The sequence below is a fragment of the Capra hircus genome, chromosome 18, assembly GCF_001704415.2.
Source record: "Capra hircus breed San Clemente chromosome 18, ASM170441v1, whole genome shotgun sequence".
In the NCBI taxonomy this organism is placed as follows: domain Eukaryota; kingdom Metazoa; phylum Chordata; class Mammalia; order Artiodactyla; family Bovidae; genus Capra; species Capra hircus.
In genome coordinates, this window is record NC_030825.1 from 37,307,301 (window position 1) to 37,331,769 (window position 24,469).

The 24,469-nt window shown below is 47.7% G+C and overlaps 2 protein-coding genes across 2 annotated transcripts in view; both read left to right on the forward strand.

Moving 5' to 3' along the window:
• LOC102170170 (ubiquitin-conjugating enzyme E2 C-like) lies at positions 7,157-8,003 on the forward strand. Its single transcript, XM_018063268.1, has one exon. The coding sequence runs from the start codon at positions 7,277-7,279 to the stop codon at positions 7,640-7,642; it is 366 nt and encodes a 121-aa protein (XP_017918757.1). The 5' UTR covers positions 7,157-7,276; the 3' UTR covers positions 7,643-8,003.
• The window catches only part of CDH1 (cadherin 1), a 72,122-nt gene continuing 56,970 nt past the window's right edge, over positions 9,318-24,469 (forward strand). Inside the window, exons 1-2 of the mRNA XM_005692180.3 lie at positions 9,318-9,495; positions 10,428-10,542. Coding sequence (XP_005692237.1) covers positions 9,448-9,495; positions 10,428-10,542 — 163 coding nt within the window. The 5' untranslated portion in view covers positions 9,318-9,447. The remainder of the gene's footprint in view (positions 9,496-10,427; positions 10,543-24,469) is intronic.

Sequence of the window (24,469 nt, forward strand, 5' to 3'; positions counted from 1 at the left end):
GGCAAGTTGGAGGACCATATGGTTCGATCCAGGACCCAGCTCTCAATATTACCCCTACCCTACCCCTCATGTACTGGAAGCTCCAGCCTGGCTAAAAAAACAGTAAAAGTGAAACTGTTAGTTGATCAGTCATGTCTGTCTCTTTGTGACCCCAAGGACTGTAGCCTGCCAGGATCCTGTATCCATGGAATTCTCCACGTAAGAATACTAGAGTGGGTTGCCATGCCCTTCTTCAGATTTCCAACCCAGGGATCAAACCCCAGTCTCCTACATTGCAGGCAGATTCTTGACTGTCTGAGCCACCAGGGAAGCCCCCCAAAACGGTATTTGCCACCCAGGGTCTGGAATGTCAGGTCAGCTCAACAGACCATTTCTTGCTAAATTAAGCAAGGTTTGCCTCTCATTTCAAATGGCATCTGGAAATAAAAAGCTGGCCTGATCTCAGCAGTACAGCATGAAGATGAAAAGGTTTTGCTGCTGCTGCTGCAGCTAAGTTGCTTCAGTCGTGTCCGACTCCTAGCGACCCCATGGACTGCAGCCTACCAGGCTCCTCCGTCCATGGGATTTTCCAGGCAAGAGTACTGGAGTGGGGTGCCATTGCCTTCTCTGGAAAAGGCTTTGAACCCATCAAATTCCAGCTCTGTCAGTTAACATGTCACCTTGGGCAGACCTCTTTACCTCTTGAGCCTCTGCTTCTGAATATACAAAATGGGTGTAGTGAGAGCCCCCAAAGTGTTGTATATTGACCGATACTACTTAGAGTATCGTGAGTTCTGACAAATGGTAGCTGTCACTTTTCTTACACACTATATTATAATTACTGGCATTTAGCACACTACTGGTACCTACTTAGCATTCAAATAATATTTAATAGATAAGTGGATGTTTACCTGTCTGCATCTCTCACCTTATGAGTTTCTTAAGGGCAAGAGTCATATTTTGTTTATTTCTGTGTCCTTATTGTTGAGGAGAGTAGCTGGCACGTGGGAGTGCTTAATAAATGTTTGTTGTTTTCCCTAATGGTATAATAGATGTGGGCAGCCATCATCCATGGTGCTAAAACCACAAGGTGAAAGGCTGATGGAGAATGTGATAATAGAAGGATCAGGATGACACCAGCTGAATCTTGGTATCCTAAAAGTGAGTCAGCCAATTTCTTGCTTCCTGATACGATGCTATAGGGAGGACTCCATACCAGTTATGAAATATTTTTGCCTAAAAAAAATTGAATCTGACTCAAATCAAAGCTCTAGATCTGAGTACCAGTTTCCATGACATATGGGAGAGAGGGACATGGTAAATGACATCCTGAGGATGCATTCAGCCAAATATAAAAATGTAAGACCTCTAACAGGACAAGTGACCTGGTATCTTAAAAACTAAATGCCACTTAAAAACAAACAAACTCTGTAAATTTGGAATTACATCAAAACAGAAACAAGCAAGCAAACAAAACTCTAGAATTCCATCAGAACAGAAGCAAACAAACAAAAAAGAATCTGTTCATTCTTCTGATTGTGTTAATGGTTTCAGAGTATTTGTATATGCCAAAACGTCAAATTGTCTACTGAAATACACGCAGTCAATTATACTTCAAAAAAGCTGGACAAAAAAGGATGGGGAGGTTTTTACAAAGATAAAGAGATGCAAGGGACATACAGCCCAATGTAAAGTGTGACTCTTGCTTGAATTCTGATACAAAAATATTGTAGGGACTTCCCTAGTGGTCCAGTGGCAAAGACTCCATGCTCCCAATGCAGGGCGCCTGGAGTTTGATCTTGGGTCAGGGAATTAGATCCCACCTGCCGCAATTAAGAGTTTGCATGGGGCTTACCTGGTGGCTCAAAAAATTGATGCTTTTGAACAGTGGTGTTGGAGAAGACTCTTGAGAGTCCCTTGGACTGCAAGGAGATCCAACCAGTCCTTCCTAAAGGAAATCAGTTCTGAATATTCATTGGAAGGACTGATGCTGAAGCTGAAACTCCAATACTTTGGCTACCTGATGCGAAGAACTGACTCTTTGGAAAAGACCCTGATGCTGGGAAAGATTGAAGGTGGGAGGAGTAGAGGACGACAGAGGATGAGATGGTTGGATAGCATCACCGACTCGATGGATATGAGTTTGAGTAAACTCCAGGAGTTGGTGATGGACAGGGAGGCCTGGTGTGCTGCAGTCCATGGGATTGCAAAGAGTTGGACATGACTGAGTGATTGAACTGAACTCCCTGGTGGCTCAGTGGTAAAGAATTCACCTGCAAGGCAGGAGACATTGGTTCGATCCTTGGGTTGAAAAGATCCCCTGGAGAAGGAAATGGCAACCCACTCAAGAATTCTTGCCTGGGAAATGCTATGGACAGAGGAGCCTGGCATGGTATAGCTCACAGGGTCACAAAAGAGTTGGATACGACTTAACAACTAAACAACAATGCCACAAATAAAGGTCTTGAGTGCCACAACTAAGACCTGGTGCAGCCAAATAAGTAAATAAATATATTTTCTTAAGTTGTTTAAAAAAATATTTTTTAGCCTTTGGACAATATTGAGGAATTATTGGGAATTTTATCAGGCATTATGACTCAATTGGATGATGGTCATGTTTTCAGAGATGAAGACTAAAATATTTACAGGGGAAATTATCTTGGATTTGTTTTTAAATATTCTGCAAAAATAAAAATGCAGGGGTACATACCTATTGGAATGCCCAAAATGTCTGGAATACTAACACCACCAAGTGCTGGTGAAAATGTGGCACAGTGGGAACTCTGATTCACTGCCAGTGGAAATAAAAAATGATGCAGCCACTTTGGAAGCCAGTGTGGCCTTTTTCTTTTTTTTCCAAAACTCAACAAATATTTACCATATAACCAGCAGCCATGCTTCTTGGTATTTATCCAAAGGAGTTGAAAACTTACATCCACACAGAAAACTGCACATAGATGTCTATAGCAGCTTTATTCATAATTGCCAAAACTTGGAAGCAAGCAAGATCCCCTTCAGTATGTGAATGGATATGAAAATTGTGGTACATCACAACAATGGAATATTATTCAGTGCTAAAAAAAGAAATTAGCTATCAAGCTAGGAAGAGTCATGGAACAACCTTGAATACATATCACTCAGTAAAAGAAGCCAGTCTGAAGGTCTCTATACTTTGTGATTCCCACTACATGACATTCTGGAAAAGGCAAAACTTTGGAGACTGTAAAAAGATCAGTAGTTGACCGGAGTTGGGAGGAGGGAGGGATGAGCAGGCAGGAGGGGCACAGTGGATTTTTAGGGCAGTTCATCAGCTGGTAAAGAATCCGCCTGCAATGCAGGAGACCTGGGTTCGATCCTTGAGTTGGGAAGATTCCCTGGAGAAGGGAAAGGCTACCCATTCCAATATTCTGGCCTGGAGATTTCCAAGGACTATACAGTCCATGGGGTCACAAAGAGTCAGACATGACTGAGTGACTTTCACACACACATCAGTTTTAATAAATGCACTGTTGTGGTAGGGGTTGTTGATGGGGAGGCTATGCATGTGGGGAGGAGGTATTTGGGAAATCTCTGTATCTTCTACTCAAATTTGCTATGAACCTAAAACTACTTTTTAAAAAATAGTCTTAATTTTTTTTCAATTTGAAATGTATTTCTTTTTTTAACTGAAGAGTAATTGCTTTACAGGTGCCTTGGTTTCTGCCAAGCATCAACATGAATTAGCCATAGGTATGCATATGTCCCATCCCTCTTGAACCTCCCTCCCACCTTCCTTCCCATCCCACCCCTCTTGGTTGTCACAGAGCCCCGGTTTGAGTTCCCTAAATCATAAGGCAAATTCCCATAAGAAACAGTCTTTTAACTTTCTTTTTAAACTCAAGGATGAAATTATGAAACAAGATTTGATACAATGTTCACATGTTACAAAATTATACAAATTGCAAAAAAAAAACTTTTGGAGCTGGATGATGGATACATGGTGGTTTATTATACTATATGCTAATGTGTATTATACTATTTTCCTTGTGTTTGAAATAAAAATGTTTTTTTTTTTTTGTAGACTGAGCTGGAAGAGGTGGCACCCTATCAGTTACCACATTTTAACAGGAGACTGAAGTGGGATATCCAGTTTTTCCCCCTGCCTGCCAGCAGGCAGCCCAGCAGAGGTGTCAGGAGACCTAGGAAGAGCTGGTATGGAGCCTCATCTGCCCACTCAAGGGGAGCCTGATCCAGCTGCAGTCCCCAGCAATTCCATCTTCCCTGGGGTTCCACCCCAGTGGGCTAGGGGGTTGGGCTCCTCTTGGTAGAGGTTAGGGGAGAGGTGCCCCTCCCAGTTTGAGTACTATTATCATCACCCCTTTGCCAGAAGATGAAAGGGGCAAGACTGCCTGGGGAGTTAATCTTTAGCCTCCAGACTGACCTGTTGCCAGGAACTGAACGTCCTCCAAGACACACCCTGCAGGCACTAAGGAAGTCTGATGTTGGATGCCAACCATGAAAGCCTGGTTAGCACCAGGAGTAGTAGGGTCTGTTGTCCGCCTGGGGTGGTCCCTGCAAGGCCCCAGTTAATGCCTGAAATCCTACCATTTACATTGGACTGGCCTTCAGAGAGACCTTGACTCCAAGATTTTGATTTTTCTTCCCCAAAGTTGAGAAGCTAATGAATGCCATGGACCTTACCTCCTGCACCAAAAGATTTGCTAACAATCTCAGGGGTTTCAGGACCTCTCACCCCACGGCGCCCACCCACAGACACTAGGTAAAGGACACTGGGTGGAGTTTACTAACTAGTTTCAAAGTTTTCTTGCCTTTGAAAGAATTATCCCAGTGCTTTCTTTAAAATGCGAATGACTCTGGGAAGGTCTAAATGACTAAACAGCCCCCATGAAAGAGATTTTCCCAGAAGAGGTCAGGGATACATAAGAGACTAACAGCCTGGGGGTGAGGCGTCTCCTTGGGGGCTCAGTTTTTCCTGGAAGCTAGAGGGGAATGCGAGCTTCCCTGGAAGCTCAGATGTAAAGCATCTGCCTGCAATGCAGGAGACCTGGGTTTGATCCCTGGTTCAGGAAGATCCCCTGGAGAAGGAAATGGCAACCCACTCCAGTACTCTTGCCTGGAAAATTCCATGGATGGAGGAGTCTGGTAGGCTACAGTCCATGGGATCACAAAGAGTCTGACACAACTGAGCAACTTTACTGGTGACAGGGGAATGCATTGAGCCTAGGGAGCTAATAGCTGATTTCATTAGCACTTCCAAGAACCTTGTGAATTAAGTACTACCAACATCCCCATTTTATGGATGAGGAAACTGAGACTGGACATGCTACCTAGCTAGTGGTAGAGTAGGATTTGAACCCTCCATCAGCCTGAGGTCAAGCAGCAGAGGCTCACCTTCGCTCATCTGAGCCTCTCAATGAGGTATCCTTTTTTGATGGAAGAAGACATTGAGGCAGTTCATGGAGGGCCACACAATGCCCTGTCTCCACAGGGACACCCCGTGGGTCGCCTGTTCACCCTGGCTCATCCTGGACAGCTGAGGGCCGGCAGCCCATTCCCTGGAGCTTGGAGTAGGGCTTGCCGAGAAGTCTGAAGCAAGCTCATGCCCAACCTGTCCTCACTGCCTCTAATTGTTCTCTAAAATCCTTTATATTGAATTATCAGAGTTTAATGGAGGAGTCGATGAGAGCTGCTGTGGAGTTGCAAGGCCAGGGCTTGCTGAGAGGAAGAAAGCAAAGCCCTAAAGGCTCCCTGGGCCAAGTGATGGTATAAAATATGAATTTTTACATAACTGAGGGAAAAAAAAAAATAAACAGATGAGCCACCCCATGGGAGAAACGCCTCTCTGTATTTCCATTATCTTGGTTAATGTGCAGTCCTGCTGGAGCCCCAGTGGGAAAGGAAATACTGGAGCCTTTATCCTCCAAACCTCTTGGTGGGTTAAGAGGCAGAAATCCAAATGGCCTGGGCGTGTGCTCAGAAGCCCATTAAAATGGAGGGGACAGGTGGGGGCTAGGGAGCTGTACTGACCTGAAACAATGTCTTGATTTGAGACAGTGCCCCTTCTCTGGGGTTGAGAAAGTAGCCGCAGTGGGCTCAGATTCACCTTTAACCTTGGGTGAAATATTCTAAACATGGTCTTCCCCATGAGCATAGGGGATAGGGGCTGGTTCTTTCTAGAGAACAACCTCCACACTCAACACTGACTGAGCATTTGCTACCAGGTGCCAAGTACTCTGCTTAGTGATTTTCTTTCTTAAAAAAATATTATTCAGCCTTCTATTATATTTTTTATAATTTTATTTTATTATTGTTATTTTGGCTGTGCTGGGTCTTCATTGCTTTTCTCCAATTGTGCTGAAAGGGGGCTACTCTCTAGTTGTGGGGCTCAGACTTCTCCTGGCAGTGGCTTCTCTTACTGCAGAGAACAGGCTCTAGGATGCGCAGACTTCAGCAGTTGCAGCTCCATGACTCTAGAACATAGGCTGAGTAGTTGTGGCCCACAGGGCTTAATTGCTCCGAGTCACGTGGGATCTTCCCAGATCAAGGATCGAACCTGTGTCTCCTGCGATGGCAGGCAGATTCTTTACCACTGAGCCACCAGGAAAAGCCCCAGTGATTTTCTTATATTAGCTCCTAAGGACCCATTTCTACAGATGAAAATACTGACTTGCCCAAAGTCACATAGCTACACACTGTAGTTTTTGTTATTGTTACTGTATTTTTCCAGCTTTGTGTGTTTGTGTGTTAGATGCTCAATTGTGTCCAATTTTTTTTTGACCTCATGGACTGTAGCCCAACAGGCTCCTCTGTCCATGGGATTTCCCAGGCAAGAATACTGGAGTGGGTTGCCATTCTCTTCTCCAGGATGTCTTCCTGACTCAGGGATTGAACCCAGGTTCTCTGGGTCTCCAGCATTGCAGGCAGATTCTTTACCACCTGAGCCACCAGGGAAACCCATTTCCAGCTTTGAGTAAGTGAGTGAAAGTCACTCAGTCGTGTCCGACTCTGCAACCCCGTGAACTATACAGTCCATGGAATTCTCCAGACCAGAATACTGGAGTAGGTAGCCTTTCCCTTCTCCAGGGGATCTTCCCAACTCAGGAACTGAACGCAGGTTTCCTGCATTGCAGGCAGATTCTTAACCAGCTGAGCCACAAGGGAAGCCCAAGAATCCTGGAGTGGGTAGCCTGTCCCTTCTTCAGCATTTCCAGCTTTATTGTGATATAATTGACATATAGCCCGGCAGTTGCAACTGTGAGCTCCGTGTACCGCTTATCTCTGTCTCATCACAGCCTGGATGGCTTCCCAGAACCGCGACCCAGCTGCTGGCAGCGTCACCACCGCCAGTAAAGGAGCTGAGCCCAGCAGGGGTGCTGCCCGGGGCCCCGTGGGCAAGAGGCTACAACAGGAGCTGAGGACTCTCATGATGTATGGCGATAAAGGAATTTCTGCCTTCCCTGAATTGGACAACCTCTTCAAATGGATGGGGACCATCCATGGAGCCGCTGACACAGCATATGAAGACCTGAAGTATAAACTGTCCCTGGAGTTCCCCAGTGGCTACCCCTACAACGCGCCCCCAGTGAAGTTCCTCACACCCTGCTACCATCCCAATGTGGACACCCAGGGTAACATCTGTCTGGACATCCTGAAAGACAAGTAGTCTGCCCTGTATGACGTCAGGACCATCCTGCTCTCCATCCAGAGTCTGCTCAGAGAGCCCAGCATTGATAGCCCTTTGAACACACATGCCGCTGAGCTCTAGAAAAACCCCACAGCTTTTAAGAAGTACCTGCAAGAAACCTACTCAAAGCAGGTCTCCAGCCAAGACTCCTGACCTGGGATGTCCAGCTCTCCTTGTGTTCTTTTTTTCTTTTTTTCCTTAGGCGGTCTGTCCGTGCCTCCGTGTCTGTATAGGACTCTGTCTTATCTGTGGTGTCATTTTTGTTTTGTTTCTGTTTTTTAAATTAAGTGTGGTTAAACCCTTGTGATGAATATATTAAATAAATACATTTTGGGGTTTTTATAGCAAAAGAAAAATAATTGACACATAACATTGTACACATTTATCAGAAACAAAATGTTGATTTGACACATATATTGCAAAATGATTACTACCATAATAGCTAACACTTAGCTAACACATACCTAACTCATTGCTAACACCCCCATCATATCACATAATTACCATTTCTTTTTAAACACACTGTAGTTCTGATCATGCTTCAAGGGTAAAAGGAAAGATAATGTCCCTTACATGAGACATTGAAGCGAGTTATTTGCAAATGACAGGTTTGGCTGATCTCTGATGGATCTCTTCCTGTCAACATTAAAGGACAGATTGAAACCTCCAGCTCCAGCTGGAAGATTATGTGGGGCCACATGAGCTGAAGCCAATAGAACAGGCGGTGGAGGTGGGTTCCAGTCTTCTGTCTTTCAAAGTCGCTCAGTTGTGTCCCACTCTTTGCAACCCCATGGACTGTAGCCCACCAGGCTCCTCTGTCCATGGAGTTCTGTTGGCAAGAATACTGGAGTGGGTTGCCATTCCCTTCTCCAGATCTTCCTGATCAGGGGATTGAACCCAGGTAAAAGGAAAGATAAAGTCCCTTGCATGGGACATTGAAGCGAGTTATTCTTGCAGATTCTTTACCATCTGAGCTACCAGGGAAGCCCCCTACTACTTCCTACTGGCCTCAAATTCTTTATGCCTGGATTGTCCCTCTATTAAATGGGAATAATAGCACAACTCTTGTGTTGTTTTGAGATGAAATGAAGTAAGATGGTTGATGTCAAATGCTTAGCACAGAGCCTGTGACACAGTAACTTTTAATGCCCAGTATCAATCGTTACTTATTGTCCCTCACATCTGCATAGAGCTTTTGTGGTGCACGAAACATTGGTCTTAATTAATTGTATGACAACTTCACAACAACACAGGAAGGGGTTTGTGATTATTTTACCATTTAGTAGGTGAAGAAACTGAGACTTTGAAAGGGAAGATTCTGCCCAGTGAACTGATCTGTCGATTCGAGAAGCGATGGAGATCTGAAGTTTAACAGACAGAAGTAGGTAAAGGGTGAAATCTCTCTGGCGCCAGATGTTGGTGAGCCACCGCGAGGCTGGTATTCAAGCCTAATGGTAATGGGAATCGTGGAGCCCCTACCATTGCGCTACTCTGACTACTCTCGGATCACCCGGTCTGATCGCGGCTCCGGGGCGGAGCGTCCGCCCCAGTCAGCGGAGGAAGCGGAGGCCTTGCCGCGCCGCTCATTGGTTGAGGCCGGCAGGTGCATCCTCAGCCAATCCTGGTGCCGGGGGCGGGGCCGTCGAGGCACACCTGGCTCCCGCGGCGCCCCGCAGCTCAGTGGCGTCCGGAGCCTCAAAGCACCTGTGAGTTCGTAGAAGTTCTGCCAGACTCTAGCCCGGCCCAACTCAGCTAGATCCTACTCAGCCCGCGCCCGGCCTGCCATGGGCCCTCGGTGCCGCAACCTCTCTGCGCTCCTGCTGCTGCTGCAGGTACGTTGGGTCCCCTGACTGCGCGGGATGCCTTCCGGCCCCCTAAGCCGCGCCCCAGCCCCCAAACTCTTCGCTCTTCCTCTCCTGTCGTCCCCTGCTCCCTCTTACTCCAAGAAAGTTTGGGTCCAAAGGGCCTGAATGGCCCGGAAACTGCGCCGCGCTCTGGACTCCATGGGGAAGGGAGTGGGAGAGGGAGCCAGTGAGGGTGAAGGGCGAGTACGGCTTTGCGGACGGCCTCCCGCAAAAGCCAGAGGTGGGGGCGCGCCTCGCTGCAGCCTCCGGGTACTCGGGTGGGCGACGGGCGGGGAGTAGAGGGCGTGGAGTAGGGATGGGGAGCCCCGGTGTAAGTCCGGGCGGAGCCGGGAGTAGTGGGAACGAGGAAAGGAAAGCGGAACCAATAGATAAAGTCACCTGCCCTGTAAAGTGTGGTGAATAGGTATGCCCCCCACCCTCCCCGGGATAAGAAAGCATGTAAAGAGGTTGGAGCGCCGGCGGTCCGAGGAACCGGACTTAGGAGTGCGAGCGGTCCCGGTATAGGGAGAGTGGAATCGGGAAGAGTAAAGATGCCTCCGATGAAATTGAAAAGGCGACTTTCAGGAAAGGGCTGCTGAGGCTGGAGGTGAGCCAGCAGCCTTCCCTCCTGAGAAGTCCTGAAGGCTTGGCGGCCACAGGTTTCCGAATGAAAGAGTTTGACGTGGCTGGCTGGCTGCCCTGTGGGGGGGAATGGGGGGAAATGGGGGTGGGGAAATGCGGGAGAATGGAGGTGGGGGGGGTGGGGGGATGGGGGGTGGGGGGTGGGGAGTGGGCGGGCCCACCCCTCCCACAGTCCTGGTGCCAGCAGAGGGAAGGGAGGCGCTGCTGGTTTCGGTGTGAGTAGGAGGAGACCCCCCCCAACCAAGTCACCCCGGTTTCATACCTTTCCCCTACCCCAGGTCTCATCGTGGCTCTGCCAGGAGCCGGAGCCCTGCGTTCCTGGCTTTGGCGCTGAGAGTTACACGTTCACCGTGCCCCGGCGGAACTTGGAGAGAGGGCGAGTCCTGGGCAGAGGTGAGGGCGCGCCGCCAGTGTCCCTGGGGTGCGAGTGGGCAGGGTCGGAGAAACGGCGCTCCTACGCCCGCGAGCTGGACTGGGCGAGCACCGTCTTTCCTGGCTCTGGTGACACACCTTTGTAGATTACACAGATGCGAGGATCTAAACTTTTGCCAGGATAGACGTTGGGTTTGAGGGGCTGCCTTGTACGGTTGACTTAGTTATGGGGGACACTTATTAGGGGCCTTCAGTGTGTTTCATATTATCCTGACCACTTTAAGTCTGTCTTTTCCAACGTCTAAAACCTGATGTGTGGGAAGAGGGTGGTGGGGGAGGTGGCAATTCCCGTTTTTTTACAGATGAGCAAATGGGAGGCTCAGGAGGGTGGAGTCCACTGGCCCCAGGGTCAAAGTAGGAATCTGATCTAGGTTCTGACTTCCAGGCCCCATTCAGCATCTCTGGGATGACTGAGGAGTCCTCTCTTGGTTACCAGGCTGTGGCTTTTGCTCATAGAGATGAAAAAAGATTTTTTTATACAGGTACTGTTTCCCCAAGGAATAGTGGCATGTGCGGTTTTTTGGTGTTTTTTTTTTTTTTTTTTTAAGCCTGGTAGCCCTGACTCAGGAATGAAAAACAGACACAGTGTACTTCTGGGTCTTATCACTGTGATAATCAGGATTCTAGATTTTGGTTTGTTTCACTTTGCCCGGGAGTGAGAGCAAGGAAAGGTTGGTTTCTCTTCTGGTTTCACTGATCTCCAGGTGCTTATTTTCTACCAAAGGACTTTCTCCTCCCTCTTGATTTAGTTGATTGGACGAGTATCATAACAATAAAAGAAACATTTTTTGAAAGGAGGACTCACCCACAATACCCCTAAGGGAGTTCACTGTTTATTCTTCCAGTGTTTGGTCACGTGAAAAATGCAGCAATCATGCTATAAATTTTTTTTGGAACTTTGGAAATTGTTCCAACAGTAGGCAATTTTTTTTTTTTTAAACAGACAAACTGCAGTTTGATTGATTAAACATATTTGTTTTTCTGAGGCCCGTCTGTGTTGTGTGGAGCTTTCTATTGGGTCAAAAAGGAAAAAATGAAGTGTTGTCTGCTTGATTTTGCAGTGAGTCCCCCATTTCTTGGCCCATCTCAGATTGATGTTCTGCTGGGCCCTGCTGGACCCCAGTAGTGATTGAGGACTTAAAGGAATACCCCACCCTTGCCCTTGGTATCTCCCATTCCAGCAGGTTGATGAGAAATGTCCCAAAATGTCCCAGGACCTGCTTAGAGGACACTGTGGTCTATGGGCACATAGGTGGCAGTGTGGGTGGCCGGGGATGGGTATCAGTGGGGAGCAGAGACTGGCTTCTGGGAGGAGGCGAAGTTGACTGAACCTTGAATTCAGGGCAGAGTTTAGAAACTGTGTGTACATCTGTGTGTGGGGTATTGCAACACAAGTATTGGTCACTTTGTTTTCTTTCACCAAGACATCTGGTAACACCAGAGGTGAGCTAGTCTAGTTTTTATCCCCTACTCCCACCACCAAGTTCTTATATCTGACATGATATTATTATTGTTACATGATAATAATACAAATATTATTATTATTATTAATAGCCACACCTGTTCACTTTTGAGCCAGACTCTGGGGCAGTTGTATCACGTGTATTTCACCTCATTGAACCTTATGATGGTGGGCACCATTGTTAATTTATGTTTTGAGATGAGGAAACTGGAATTGCCTCATAAGGCAATTCCATACTCTGCTCAGGGATCAACAGCTGGCCTTTCTCCCATTTCCTTCCTCATCTCAATCTCAAAAAAAAAAAGAAAGTGTATTTGGGGAACTCGTATGCATTGTGAAGTCCTCCTCGCTGTATGCCCTGGAGAGCAGAGGTGGTGATAGACCTGGACCCTGACGGGGACTGGTGGTGATGGAGGTGGACCAGACCCGGTGGGAGGTGGAAGGAGCCTGTAGCTGGTGGTGTTGATGAGAGAAGCAGCCTCTGGTATACTGGTGCTAATGATGTTGGTTCCAGTTCCCTTTATGTCTATACATCTGGTGGCTCAGCAGTAAGAAATCAATGTGCCAATGTAGGGGACCTGAGTTCAATCCCTGGGTGGGGAAGATCATCTGGAGGGGCAAATGGCAACCTGCTCCAGTATTCTTGCCTGAAAAATCCCACGGACAGAGGAGCCTGGTGGGCTATAGTCCAAAGGGTGAGACATAACTGAGCACACACACGCAGAAACACACGCACCTAGCCCCACTCAACAGATTTCCTGACGTTTAAGGTCTCTTTCCAACCCATTGTGGACTTGCCCCAGGATGAAAGTGCCCTTCTGGTAAAAACATGCAACTTCAGGGAACTGGCTTTGTGATTTTAAAAAGGCAACCAGGACTTAGGGAGGCAGCCTCATTTCCTTTGGACAGTCCAGGAAGATGGAGGCTTGGGATATTATTAGTGCCAGGTTTAAACATTGGCCCCGTGGGAAATTTGCTGCATGCAAGTGTGAGAACGAGGAGACTGCGATGTTATGTCCACAGGTGGCTGAAGAATGTCAGAAATAGGGTTCTGACCAAACTCAGGGGGTCTTGGGGTGTTGTTTTCTGGGTCCTGTGCCCTGTGAAATGGCTGAACCCCACCATCTCACTCAGCTTTGTATTTATTACTTTGGTTTCTCTCCAGGTTTTAGAATGGAGAATGTTCAAACAAACAAAAAACACCAAAAGCACAACTGTAAATTCGTCTTTAGAGTTTCTGATTAGTTTCTTTTTCTTTTTTTTTTTAAATACAAACTTGTTTGCGAAACCCAGGCCTTAGTTTCGGGTCTCAGGAGTATTATCCTAGTGCACTCAGCTTTGAGATGATTGAGGGGTGGTGTTAAAAAAAAAAAACAACAAAACAGGCAGCCTTTCAAACTGATGGTTTCTTTGCTTCGCTTCCTCCACCACCTGGCTTTAGGCAAACAGGGATTATATTTTGCATTTGAGCTCTGACTGCTTGATGGATGGCCCTTGCTCACAGGCACCCACCTGTGCGGGTAAATGCACCCATTTCCCCCTCCTTCTAAAAGATGTGCTGAAAGGTGATGGAAACAGTATGCAGGCCCCCTAGTTAAACCAGGCTTTAAAAAGCAAATATGGAAGCTTGCTTGGGGTTACCTTACATCATAAGACCCCCACTTCCCTGCCTCTCAAACTCCTGGACGTCACTTCCCCTTACTGGCTCTGTGACGAGGATTGGTGCCCAGACCCTGGGGAAGGAGATTAATGGACCATCATCCTGTCCTTGCCTTTGTGTCTCATGAGAAGTGGCAGAAAAGACCTGAGGAAGGCCACCTAAGGAAGACTGGTGGCTGCTGCTTCTCTACTGGCCACTAGAACTGCCTTTCCCCTCTGCTAGGGAAATCCCTGTTTGCTTTTTGGGGCTTTTTATTGGGTGAACCTTTTTCTGGAATGCTCCTTCCAGCCTCAGATATGCCAGATGCTGAAATAATCAGCTCTCACATCTCCCAGAAGCTGCCAAAACCCAAAAATCCCTTAGAGGCAATCATCACAATCAGACTTCCTGGGTTTCCACTCTGCCTCCACCCCCATCTCCATTCAGGGCTGTAGGCTTTCAAGGAGGCGGTTGGGCTGGGGCTGATTAGGATAGTTCCAGGAGTTCAAAGACCAGACTTGAATTTCCGCTACTAGCTGTGTTCAGTTCAGTTGCTCAGTCGTGTCCAACTCTTTGCAACCCCATGGACTGTAGCACGCCAGTCTTCCCTGTCCATCACCAACTCCCGGAGCTTACTCAAACTCCTGCCGAGTGGGTGATGCGATCCAACCATCTCATCCTATTGTCCCCTTCTCCTGCCTTCAATCTTTCCCAGCATCAGGGTCTTTTCCAGTGAGTCAGTTCTTCGCATCAAGTGGCTAAAGTATTGGAGTTTCAGCTTTAGCATCAGTCCTTCCAATGAATATTCAGGCAGTCCAAGGGACTTTCAAGAGTCTTCTCCAACACCACAGTTTAAAAGCATCAATTCTTCAGTGCTCAGCCTGAAGAATCTCTCAGGCTGAGAGATTCTCACATCCATACATGACTACTGGAAAAACCATAGCTTTGACTAGTTTAGCTGTGTGACCTTGGGGAAATCATGTTACTTCTGTGAGCCTGTTTCCTCATCTGTAAAACTGGGGGGCGAGAGGGCAATAATACTCAAACAGAATTGTTGTGAGGATTAAATTTGCATGTTTGTTTCTTCACTTGGATTCTCTGCCCAACAAAGGTGAGTTGAGCACAGATTGAGTGTCAGCATTAGGCTGGATCTGGGATTACAGTCATGAATAAAGCTGATGTGGGTTGAACATAAAGTAAGAAGGATGTAAGGAAACAGGGAAGAGTCATTAAATGGCTCATATTTCTTAAGGACAGAGTATGCATTCATATTATTTTGAACAAATGAATGAATGAATGTTCACTACCTCTCACTGCTTGGTTTATTTTTCTCATCTCAAACTGTGGCCTGGGGCTAGCCTCTGGTTTTGATTGTAATTGTCAGGGAGAATGGGGTCTGTTAGAACTTTCTATAAGATGCTTGTGAGGGCTTCATGCCCAGCCAGTGGCTCTTGAGGCTGGGGTATAGTGATAAGCGTGTGTAGGGATATAGGGTACCTAAAACCTGATTCTGAAAATGGAAGGGCAGTTATTAGACATTAAAAAAAATTTTTTTTGGTCTTTGGTCCATTAAAAAAAAAATTGTGTTGTCTCTCTTCTTCTCCCTCCCCGCTCTCTCCTTTTCTCTGTTACTAATTAAAGTTTTCCTTTTATATACTTTAGCTTTTACTTGTTACTGTTGGGAGCGTTTTAAGCCCCCTCTTTCTGTTGTATTTCCTCTTCCCTTTCCTTCCTCATATCAACCTCAATCCTCCACTCCCCCACCTCTCAAGGCCCAAGAAGATTCAGAAGGTTCTTGAGTCAGACTGCCTAGATGGAATCAGGAATCCCTTGGCAGCTGAGAGACGTTGGCCCAGGACTTTCTAAACCTTAGATTCCCTTTCTGTTAAATGGGCGTAATAGTTCGCCTGTCATCTTGTGTATCAGGTGCCCATAAAGGTGACTCATTAAGGCCCTTGGACTATTTGGTGCCTTCTGTTTGAGACTCTCCCTTGTTTTACCTTTGGTCCAAACGTCTCCCTGTGTGCTCTCCCACGCAGCAAACCAGCCAAACCAGTTTCTTCACTCTCCCTGTTTCTGTGTTAAAGCAAACACTGCTCTGCAAACAGCAAACAGTGACTAGACCAAAGTGCTCTTTGCTAGGAAAGGAAATGTTGCAGTATTTTCTCGCTGCTGTGCAGTGTGCTGGGGGGTGGGAGGGGGGGCTGAGGTGGGCTTGCCTGTGGACCTGCCCATAAATATTGTTCAGAATTGGGGGGGAAGGGGTCAGTGGGCAAGGAACAATTGGGTCAGGGGAGGGGCCAGAAAATGAGGATAACCTTGAACCTGGCAGCCTTTGCTTGGGTTTGAAACATATTGCATAATACACGTGGCTTAAGGATGCCTGTCTTTTCCTGGGTTTCAAAAAATGCTATGCTCCAGCCCCTGAGACCCTGGCTAAGCATCAGATTACCTCAAAAATCTCCTGCAGGTCCATTGAGCTAAGTCTCTGAAAGGGGCAGTTCTGACAGGGCATTTTAAAAAGCTCCCCAAAAGTCTACCTGACTCATCGCCCCAGATGACTCCAGTGGCTTGATCCCGAATGTTTGATGAGTGAATACCCAGTGGCAGCCAGGGTGTGGGCATCTGTTGTCCAGGGATCCAAGGGCACCCCTGATCCAGAAGGGTAAGACTGATCTTTCTGCCATGCCAGTGAAGGAGACCTCTAGGGGTGATGGGTAGAGCCCATGGGATGGAGATGGGGGGGCTCTGGGAAGTAGCCAGTATACCAACCTCTCCCCACTGTGCACCCAGTGCTGGGGGTCTTCAGGGAGATTCCAGAAGTTCTCTGAGACTCCCTACCCCCCACCAGTGGCTATTCCCATTTACTGGAGAAAATATTCATTGGTGTGGGAAAGTATTCAGAGGACTGGAGCTGCAGTCAGTTATACCCCTGGACCTTGGTGAATGAGATGGTGGTCCTTTGCTGGGAAGAGAGAGGAAAGAGCAGCAAGTTGGAGAAGGAAAATTAATTCTTGGTTAGGAGAGTGTTAGTTTCTAAAGACCCAGAAGTGGCATCATCTTGGAGGCATTTGGGAATTTCAGGTCTGGAGGCTGAGAAAACAGCAGGCACCAGTATAATGGGAATTTGTATAGGGCAGTGCTCCTTCTGCCTTAATCTCGCATCAGTAGGTGCCGAGGTGTTACAGGGACCCCACACGCTGGAGGAGAACATGATGGAAGGGCTGTGCTGAGGGCATTTATCTGGAGGCGGCCAACAAATAAAATACGAGTGTTTGTTTCTAACCAGTATTAGGAGTGGGACCTGCAAAAGTGGGGTCCTCACAGACCTGACAGCTGAGCTAATCCTCCCGGTGGCCCAAGGCAGGAAGTGTTGTTACCGCCTGCAGACTCAGAAGTTGGACAGCGTGTCGCCTCACCCAGCCAGGTAGTGGCAGGGCTGGACTTTTATCTTCTGAAACCTGTGCCCTTTCCCACGCCCCTCGACCGCCCTGTTGCCACACTGCATCTCCAGTGAAACTGACTCACCTTAAAAAAAAAAAAAATCGTTTTTTTGTTTTTGGTTGCCCTGGGTCTGTGCTGCCGTGTGCGGGGTTTCTCTAGTTTCAGAAGGTGGTGGCTGCTTTTCGTTGTGGTGCTCGGGCTTCTCCTTGCGGTGACTGCTCTTGCTGAGCTTGGGCTCCAGGCGCATGGGCTCCAGTAGTTCACTAGTAGAAACTAGTAGTTTTCTAGTAGCTTCATAGTTCTAGTGGTTTCGGACCAAGTCCCCTGCATTGCAAGAGGGACTCTTAACCCCTGGACCACCAGGGAAGCCTGCTAATTCACCTTTTTGAGGCGAATTCCTTCTCCCCTTTGAAAAACAGGTCTTCACATCTTTTGCATTTCACTACTTTTAGTTGTGATGCTAGAATTCAGCCTGTTTTTTTGAGGATCTCTTTTGTCTTTCCGCCTCTGAGCCATTTTCAGCCTCTCCCTTTTGACTTTCATTCCGAAAAATGTTAGGTGAACTGCACTTTTTTTTCCCTTTCTGTCTTTTTGACTTTCTGGGTCTCTGAAAGTGCAATTATACTGGTATTCCAGGCAGGTTGGGAGGGAAAGTGTCCTAAACAAACTCATGTTCTAACCTGGGACCAACTCAAGGTGCGAGAGCCAGGCAGAGGTCTGGCTGTGGATCTGTCCACACCAGGGAGAGGGAACATGTGCCTGGGTCCCTGGGAGCTCAGGTGTCACGGCTGGGACCGCCTGGGACCCGCCTGAAGAGTTGAATCTGTTCCCCCTGAGGAAAACCATAAATGGTGGCCAGCACAGGATCCTGTGGGATAATTGGCCAAGGTCTAGATAATCATTAGTGGGCTTTGTAATTAGAGGAGCATGTAACAGGCTGAAAGCCCTTCAGATTTATGATACCTGGGCAAGTTGAAGGCTAAGAGGAACACCTGTTTTTGTGGTTTGGCACTCAGACACACCAAAGCATCTCCTCTGTTCCCAGGAGAGTTTTCCCAAAAGACTGTTTTTTTTCCCCCCAGCATCTTCACATCGATATTGCAACAGCCTCCCCTCTGGTCTCCCTGCTTCCTCTGCCCCTCCCCCAACACAGTCTTCTCTCTCTTTTTCTCCCCCCAACACAGCCTTTTCTCCACTCAGCAGTCAGAGCGATGGCTTTTAAAATTTCAGTTAGAGACCATCACTCCTGTTCAATATCTGCCAATGGTTTCCCATTTTTACACAGGGTGAAAGCCAGTATTTTCTCAAATTTACAAGCATTCCACAATCTACCTCCCTTACCCCCACCCCGGACTGTACTTAGATACTGCAGGCACGCTTATGCCCCAGGGCCTTTGCACTGTCTGTCATCAGCAGGCAGCTGCATGGCTCACTCCTTTATGTTTCCAAGTCTCTGCTCAAATGTAACCCTCTCAATGAGGCCTGTCTTGAACCCCGTGTTTGAGACGGTAACTCTTTCTCCCTTCTTTGCTTCATTTTCCTCTGTATTGCTTTTCACCATCTAATGAATATTTCACTTATTTCTCCTGTCTACCATTAGTCTCCTCCCACTAGAACAAGAGCTCCCTGAGGCCAGGGGCTTTTTGTCTTGTTGAGTTCACAGGCTGTATTGGTATTGCACCTGGAATTGTTCCTGACACATATTTGGTGTCAGTAACTATTTGTTGAATGAATGAATGAGGTTTCAGAGTGTACATATAGGTCTGTACATATCTTTTGCTTTTAGAAGTTATCCCACTGTGGTGCCTTTTTCCAAACAAATCGAGATACAATTGACATATATTAGTTTCAGGTATTATTGTGCTTTTTATTTTAAAGAAAAGAGGAAATTTTCTCAGTATCAGTCACAGAAGGGACACAAGGAGAAGAGGATGTTCTCAGGGCCTGTGTCTCCACTTGGCACTCCCCAGTTTCTCTGAGCCCTGCACATCCCTGGTGTAACCTTACCTCATTGTCTTGTCACAAAACAGCTTGCAGACTAGAGTGGAAAGGTCAGATGAGCCATTTCTTCCCCACACTTCTTGGTGTAAAGAAGCAGCTGATCAAAATCTAAACAAGAGATCTGAGCCCGCCAGAGCCATCTGTTTGGCTTCCTATTGTCTGGGTGACACCTTCCTTGAGCAGGGCTTCCAGATACACCCAGCACCTTCCTAGGTATCCTTCAGGCCCATTAATTCTTCAAGACTCAGTTTCCGTTCTTCCAGTTCTTGGCAATGCACAGGAGCCTGGAGGGAGCTGGTAGAGAACTGGAGGATGCGAAAAACTAAGACGATAATCCTTTCTTCTTATGACATAAGACTTGTTATCATAACTCTGTATGGAAAGTACGTGCTCTTCCCCAGTGCTGTCTCTTCCTTACACCTCACAAAGCCAGTGATAAGTGACAGGCCCTAAGCGGCTACTTGTTCAGCGGCTATTGGACTCCAAAGTCTGCACTCTTCCCACAGCAGGAAAAGCCAACTAAGCCGATGGTCTGTGAGCAGCCAAGTGAAGGCGATGGATAGTTCCTGCTCTGAATGACTCGGAGACATCCCTTGGGATGGCTGAGGCATTCCTTTGTCCATGGAACAAGTTCACATTGGGCACTTACCTAGCACTGTGCTCCACACTGGGGAGCTTGCTGTTCAGTTGCTCAGTCGTGTCCTGTTCTTGGGGATCTAGCAGAGGACAACAGACAATCCCTGTCCTCGTGGATTTCCTTCCCTTCTCATTGGAGGAGGCTGGGGGAGGCAGTTGGGTCTTGATCTATGGAAGGGAAAGAAAATATTGCAGGAAGGGTGGTAAGAATTGGGTGTGCTGGGGTGGGGGGATTTGAGGGAGGTCTTCACTAAAAAGAAAGACATTAGTGTAAAGACCTGAAGAAGTGAGACGCTGAATATGTAATTAGAATTGGGCTGTTTCTTGAGAGAGCGGGACTTTGCACATTCTTTCTTTCTTTTTTTTTTTGGCTGGGCAGCATGAGAGAACTTAGTTCCCTGATTAAAACCCTCGCCCCTTGCAGTGGAAATGGGGGATCAACCACTGGACCACAAGGAGAGTCCCTCCCCACATTCTTTAAGGCCACATTGGTGCCAGGTAATGACCATACTCCGGGCAGGCATTTTTCTAGAAGAAGAATCCTGAGAACTAATTGTCACCACAAAAACCAGGATCCAGTTTTCTTTTCATGCTACCCGCCCCCCTTCCCATGTTGGTGTGTGGCCCGAGAGGATTGTGTCTCCACATATAGTTTTTTCCTCATGGCAGAGGGGGCCAGGACCTGATAGTTAGAATGAAGCCTGGTTTCATATGAGGGTTTTCAGACAGCAGACTTCCTCCCCCACAAATTCTTCAGCACAACTGTGTGGGAGTCTTGAAGAGGGAATGAGTTGACCAACTTGTTTGTGGAAAAGCTGTGGCTTTTCCATACAGAACGTCACCCCTTGAGTCAGCTTGGTCTAAGAACCTGAGCCCTATTGACAGGTGGGGCAGGGCCCTGAATCACGGCCATCGAGAGGCCTCTCCCGGTGAGGTTATTGTATCAGAGACTGAATCAACTCCCTGACATCACCTCTCATGGCCACAGGTACTCTTGGTGCTGGCTCTTACTCATAAATCCCGGGAGATACTGGCCCCAGATCTCTGCATTCTTAACAAGGAGCCCGCGGCCTTGCGGGAATGACTCGGTTCAACAGCTGCTGGGGAGGGTCACGTGGTTGATTTCATTGCCACTCCACCTCCTGGGCCTGTCATCATGACTAAACTTTATAGAGAAATGAGAATTTGTGGGTGTGCTTCCTGTACCTTTTGCCTTCCAAGTCTGCCTTTCTAAAGAAATGCTCGTCTGTGCCTCGCAGATGGATATTTCAGAGCTTCTCAGAGTTTTTGGTTTTGAAACTTCTGTGTAAATGGTGCTGATTTTTCTTTGGACTTTGGAATTCAGTTATGGTTTCTTTTCTTTTATCTTCCCTCTGCTAATCTTCTCGCCTAAGCCATGGGAGTACTTAAGACTTTGGGAGTTAAATACCTGGGGAGGCTGTTCAGCTTCGAAAACTTACATCACTTAGCAGGTGTGAGGCTTGACTCTTAGTTGCAACAGAGATTTGATATCAAGGTTGTGGCTTTCATCTTCAGCGTTCATTTCTCTTTTAACCTGTGAAATGAAGGAGTCAGCCTCCGTGAGCCTCCGAGAGTGAAGATGAATTGGGGAGGGTGGAATGAGAAACAGGTTTGCCTGGGTTCAAATCCTGATTCAACTCTTGCCTTGTGTCCTTGGCAAGTTACTTAACCTTTTTGTGCCTCAGTTCCCTCACCTGTAAAAAGGGGATAAAATTGTAGTTCCTACCTCATGGGACTGCTATGAAGATTCAATGAGTTAACGGACATAAAGTACTTTCAGTGCCTGGCACACAGCAAACACTCTTTCAAGTACTGAGTTTTTATTATTAGATGTTTCCACTTTAGACTTGTGTCAAGGGGGTAAAAAAAAAAAAAAAATGTAAAGAGCGAAGGAGCCAGATAGAAGAACTGAGGATGAGGAGAGCTACATCGCCTTGTCACTTGGCTTCCTGACCTCCCCAGATCTAAGAGACTCTTGACACAGTGCCTGTTCAAGGGCTAGTTGTCTGTCTACAGTTCTTGACTCCTTGGAGATAACCAGCAATGTATTATTTATGGTTGGAAAGATAAGGGGTCTGAGATGGAGTGTGGATGTAATAAGACCACCATGCAGTTAGTTGTTGGTGCTGGGCACTCAGTACATGGGGCTCATCTTTCTATTTTCTCTGCTTAGGGATATGTTTGAAATTCTCCACTATAAAGCTTAAATAAACCATTCAAGGAAACCTAAATAATCTGTAAGAGAAAATTCAAACCCCCCCACCCCCCCTTCTCAAGTGGCTGACATTAGCGATTTGGCGTGCGTCCTCCCAGACATTTTTCTAATCACTTACAGGACACATGTGCCTGCATTTGTGGGTTTTTTAAAAACTGAAGTTTTCTGCAAATGGCTACGTAAGATGTGACCATGAGTCTATGAAGCTTTTTCCTCTTATTCTAACCTCAGGAAGGTGTTTTTAGTACCACAGAAGCCAACCAAGTCCCCTCAGTACAGTGTTTGAGTGCCTACTGTGTGCTCTGTGTTAGTCACAGGGTTTCTCCTGTCCCTGGGGGTTTGGAGGCAGGCGATGAGACAGAGCTGTGGAAATGAGGTGAAGAGCATCAAAATGCTGAGATGCCAAGTTATCAGACAATGGGCGCATTCACAGCTCAGGTAGGGAAGACCTGTGTGGGCTGGAGGAGCTGGCGGAGCTTCTGCAGGGGGAGGCAGGCCTGGGGTGTTGGGTGGCATGTGAGCAGGAAGGCGAGGGGGGAGGAGGCAGGGGCGTGTCTGTTGTTGGCCAAGGAGGGGTGGAGGGGAGGGACCTCTCATGCAGACTCTGGGGGCCAGGAATATGACACAGGGGATGTTTGGGTGGTGACTCAGGTAGCCAAGGTGAAACTGAGCTTCCTGTCCTGGAGCCCCAGCAGGAGGGTGGGGGGCTACCAGGAGCACAGTGTCCTCTACGGCTCTTCCGGCCTGGCCTCTGGCTGACAAAGGCCATGAAAGGACTGTATAACAGCGCTGCTGCTGGCTGGCTGGGTGGGGCCCTGTGGGCAGAGACCTGGGCAGGCTGGGTGAACCCGGGAAGCAGGAGCAGCAGGTTCTCCTCCCTCTGTCTGCCCTGGGGCCACTGGACTGACTCAGTCCCAGGCTCCTCTGAGGCCATTTGGAGCGGCCTCAGAGAACCAGAAATGAGCCCCACCATCCATGTGGCCCCTCAGGCCAGCATGGTCTACCTGTCTGTCCCTCAGCCACTCCAAATGATTATCCGAAATCCACTACTGTACCCAACCTTGCTTCCCTTCTCAGCAAATGGCACACCTGTTCTATTCATCATTCACTCAAATGGCACACCTGTTCTATTCATTCATTTGTTTCATTCATTCATTGAATAAATAATGGTAGCTCTTATGTGCTAAGCACTGATCTAGGACTGAGGATACAGCAGAGAACCAGAAGCATAGGAATCTCTTTCTGTGTGGAGTTTGTATTCTAGTGCGTCGATGGGAACAGGCAAGACACATAATACATATGTGAAATGTTTAGGGTGTTTAAGAATGAGTGAGCAGTTGCTGAGAAGTGGTGGGTGGTCTGAGAAGAACCTCATGGAAGGGGTCCTTTGAGCAAAGACCCAGAGACGTGAAGGATCAGGATATGTGGGTGTGTTCCAGACCCTCGGAGTGGCAAGTGGAGGCCTGGGGCAGAGTGGGAGAGTCCAGAGCCCTGTGAGTGAGGATTCCAGGGATCGGGGCAGGGGTGATGGGAGGGGGCCTTGTGTCTCTCCACTGCAGTCCAGATCCAATCGCCATATTCTGCCAGCTCTGTCTTCTCACTACCCGCCCCCTGTCCCCGCCCCCTGTCCCCGCCCTGCGCACCCCCCCCCCCCCCCCCGCACCAAGCTCTATTCTGGGCCCTGGGATAGTCCTCAGGGAGGACTAGGCTGGTGGTTGTAGCTTGGACCTTGCCCTCTGACCGCCCAGGCTCTGGAGCTGAGCTCGGAGGAGGCCTGGGGCCTCTGCCTTGCTTCTCATTGATGTGGCCCACGGGTCCCTCCCAGGGTATCTGGGTTCTCCACGCCTCTACCAGCGTACTTTTCCTGTGCTCCCTGCCCGACTAACTCCTCTCTCAGGGCCAGCTCAGTGGTTACTTCCTCCAGGAAGCCATCCCTGATCTTCTGCTCTCAAGTCGTGAGTCAGGACATCCCCCTGTCTCCCCAACACCTTCTCAGGTTCAGATCCCCTGGGTTCTCCTTCCTCCCCACCCACCAGGCTGTGTGCCTTGAGACGTGTCCTCAGCATGGCGCCTAGAATGTAGTTGACCATAAGTAATCCTCTGAGGGGCCCATTTGCTGTGGAGAATGAGGGTGTAGGGTCCCTGGGGATGGGGGTAGTGAATTATAATGTGGATGAGGAAGCCAAATTCTTAGGTCTCTTATCTTTTCCATTGGATTTTGATCTTCCTCTTCTGAAAAACAAACTAAAAAAACCCACTTTCAGCTGAGCTTAGATGTAATCCCTGTGGTCATCCTTTAAAACAATAATGGAATTTTTAAAAGTTTCATTCTCCCCTCCCTCCATGGCTGTTTGCTTCCTAAAGATAAATCAGTTGTTAAAAGCAGCTCAATTGAAAGTGTTCAATTCATGCTTTTTACATGGAAGGGAAGTTAGGGTGATCTGATCGCCACTGCTCTTTTGAGTGTTTG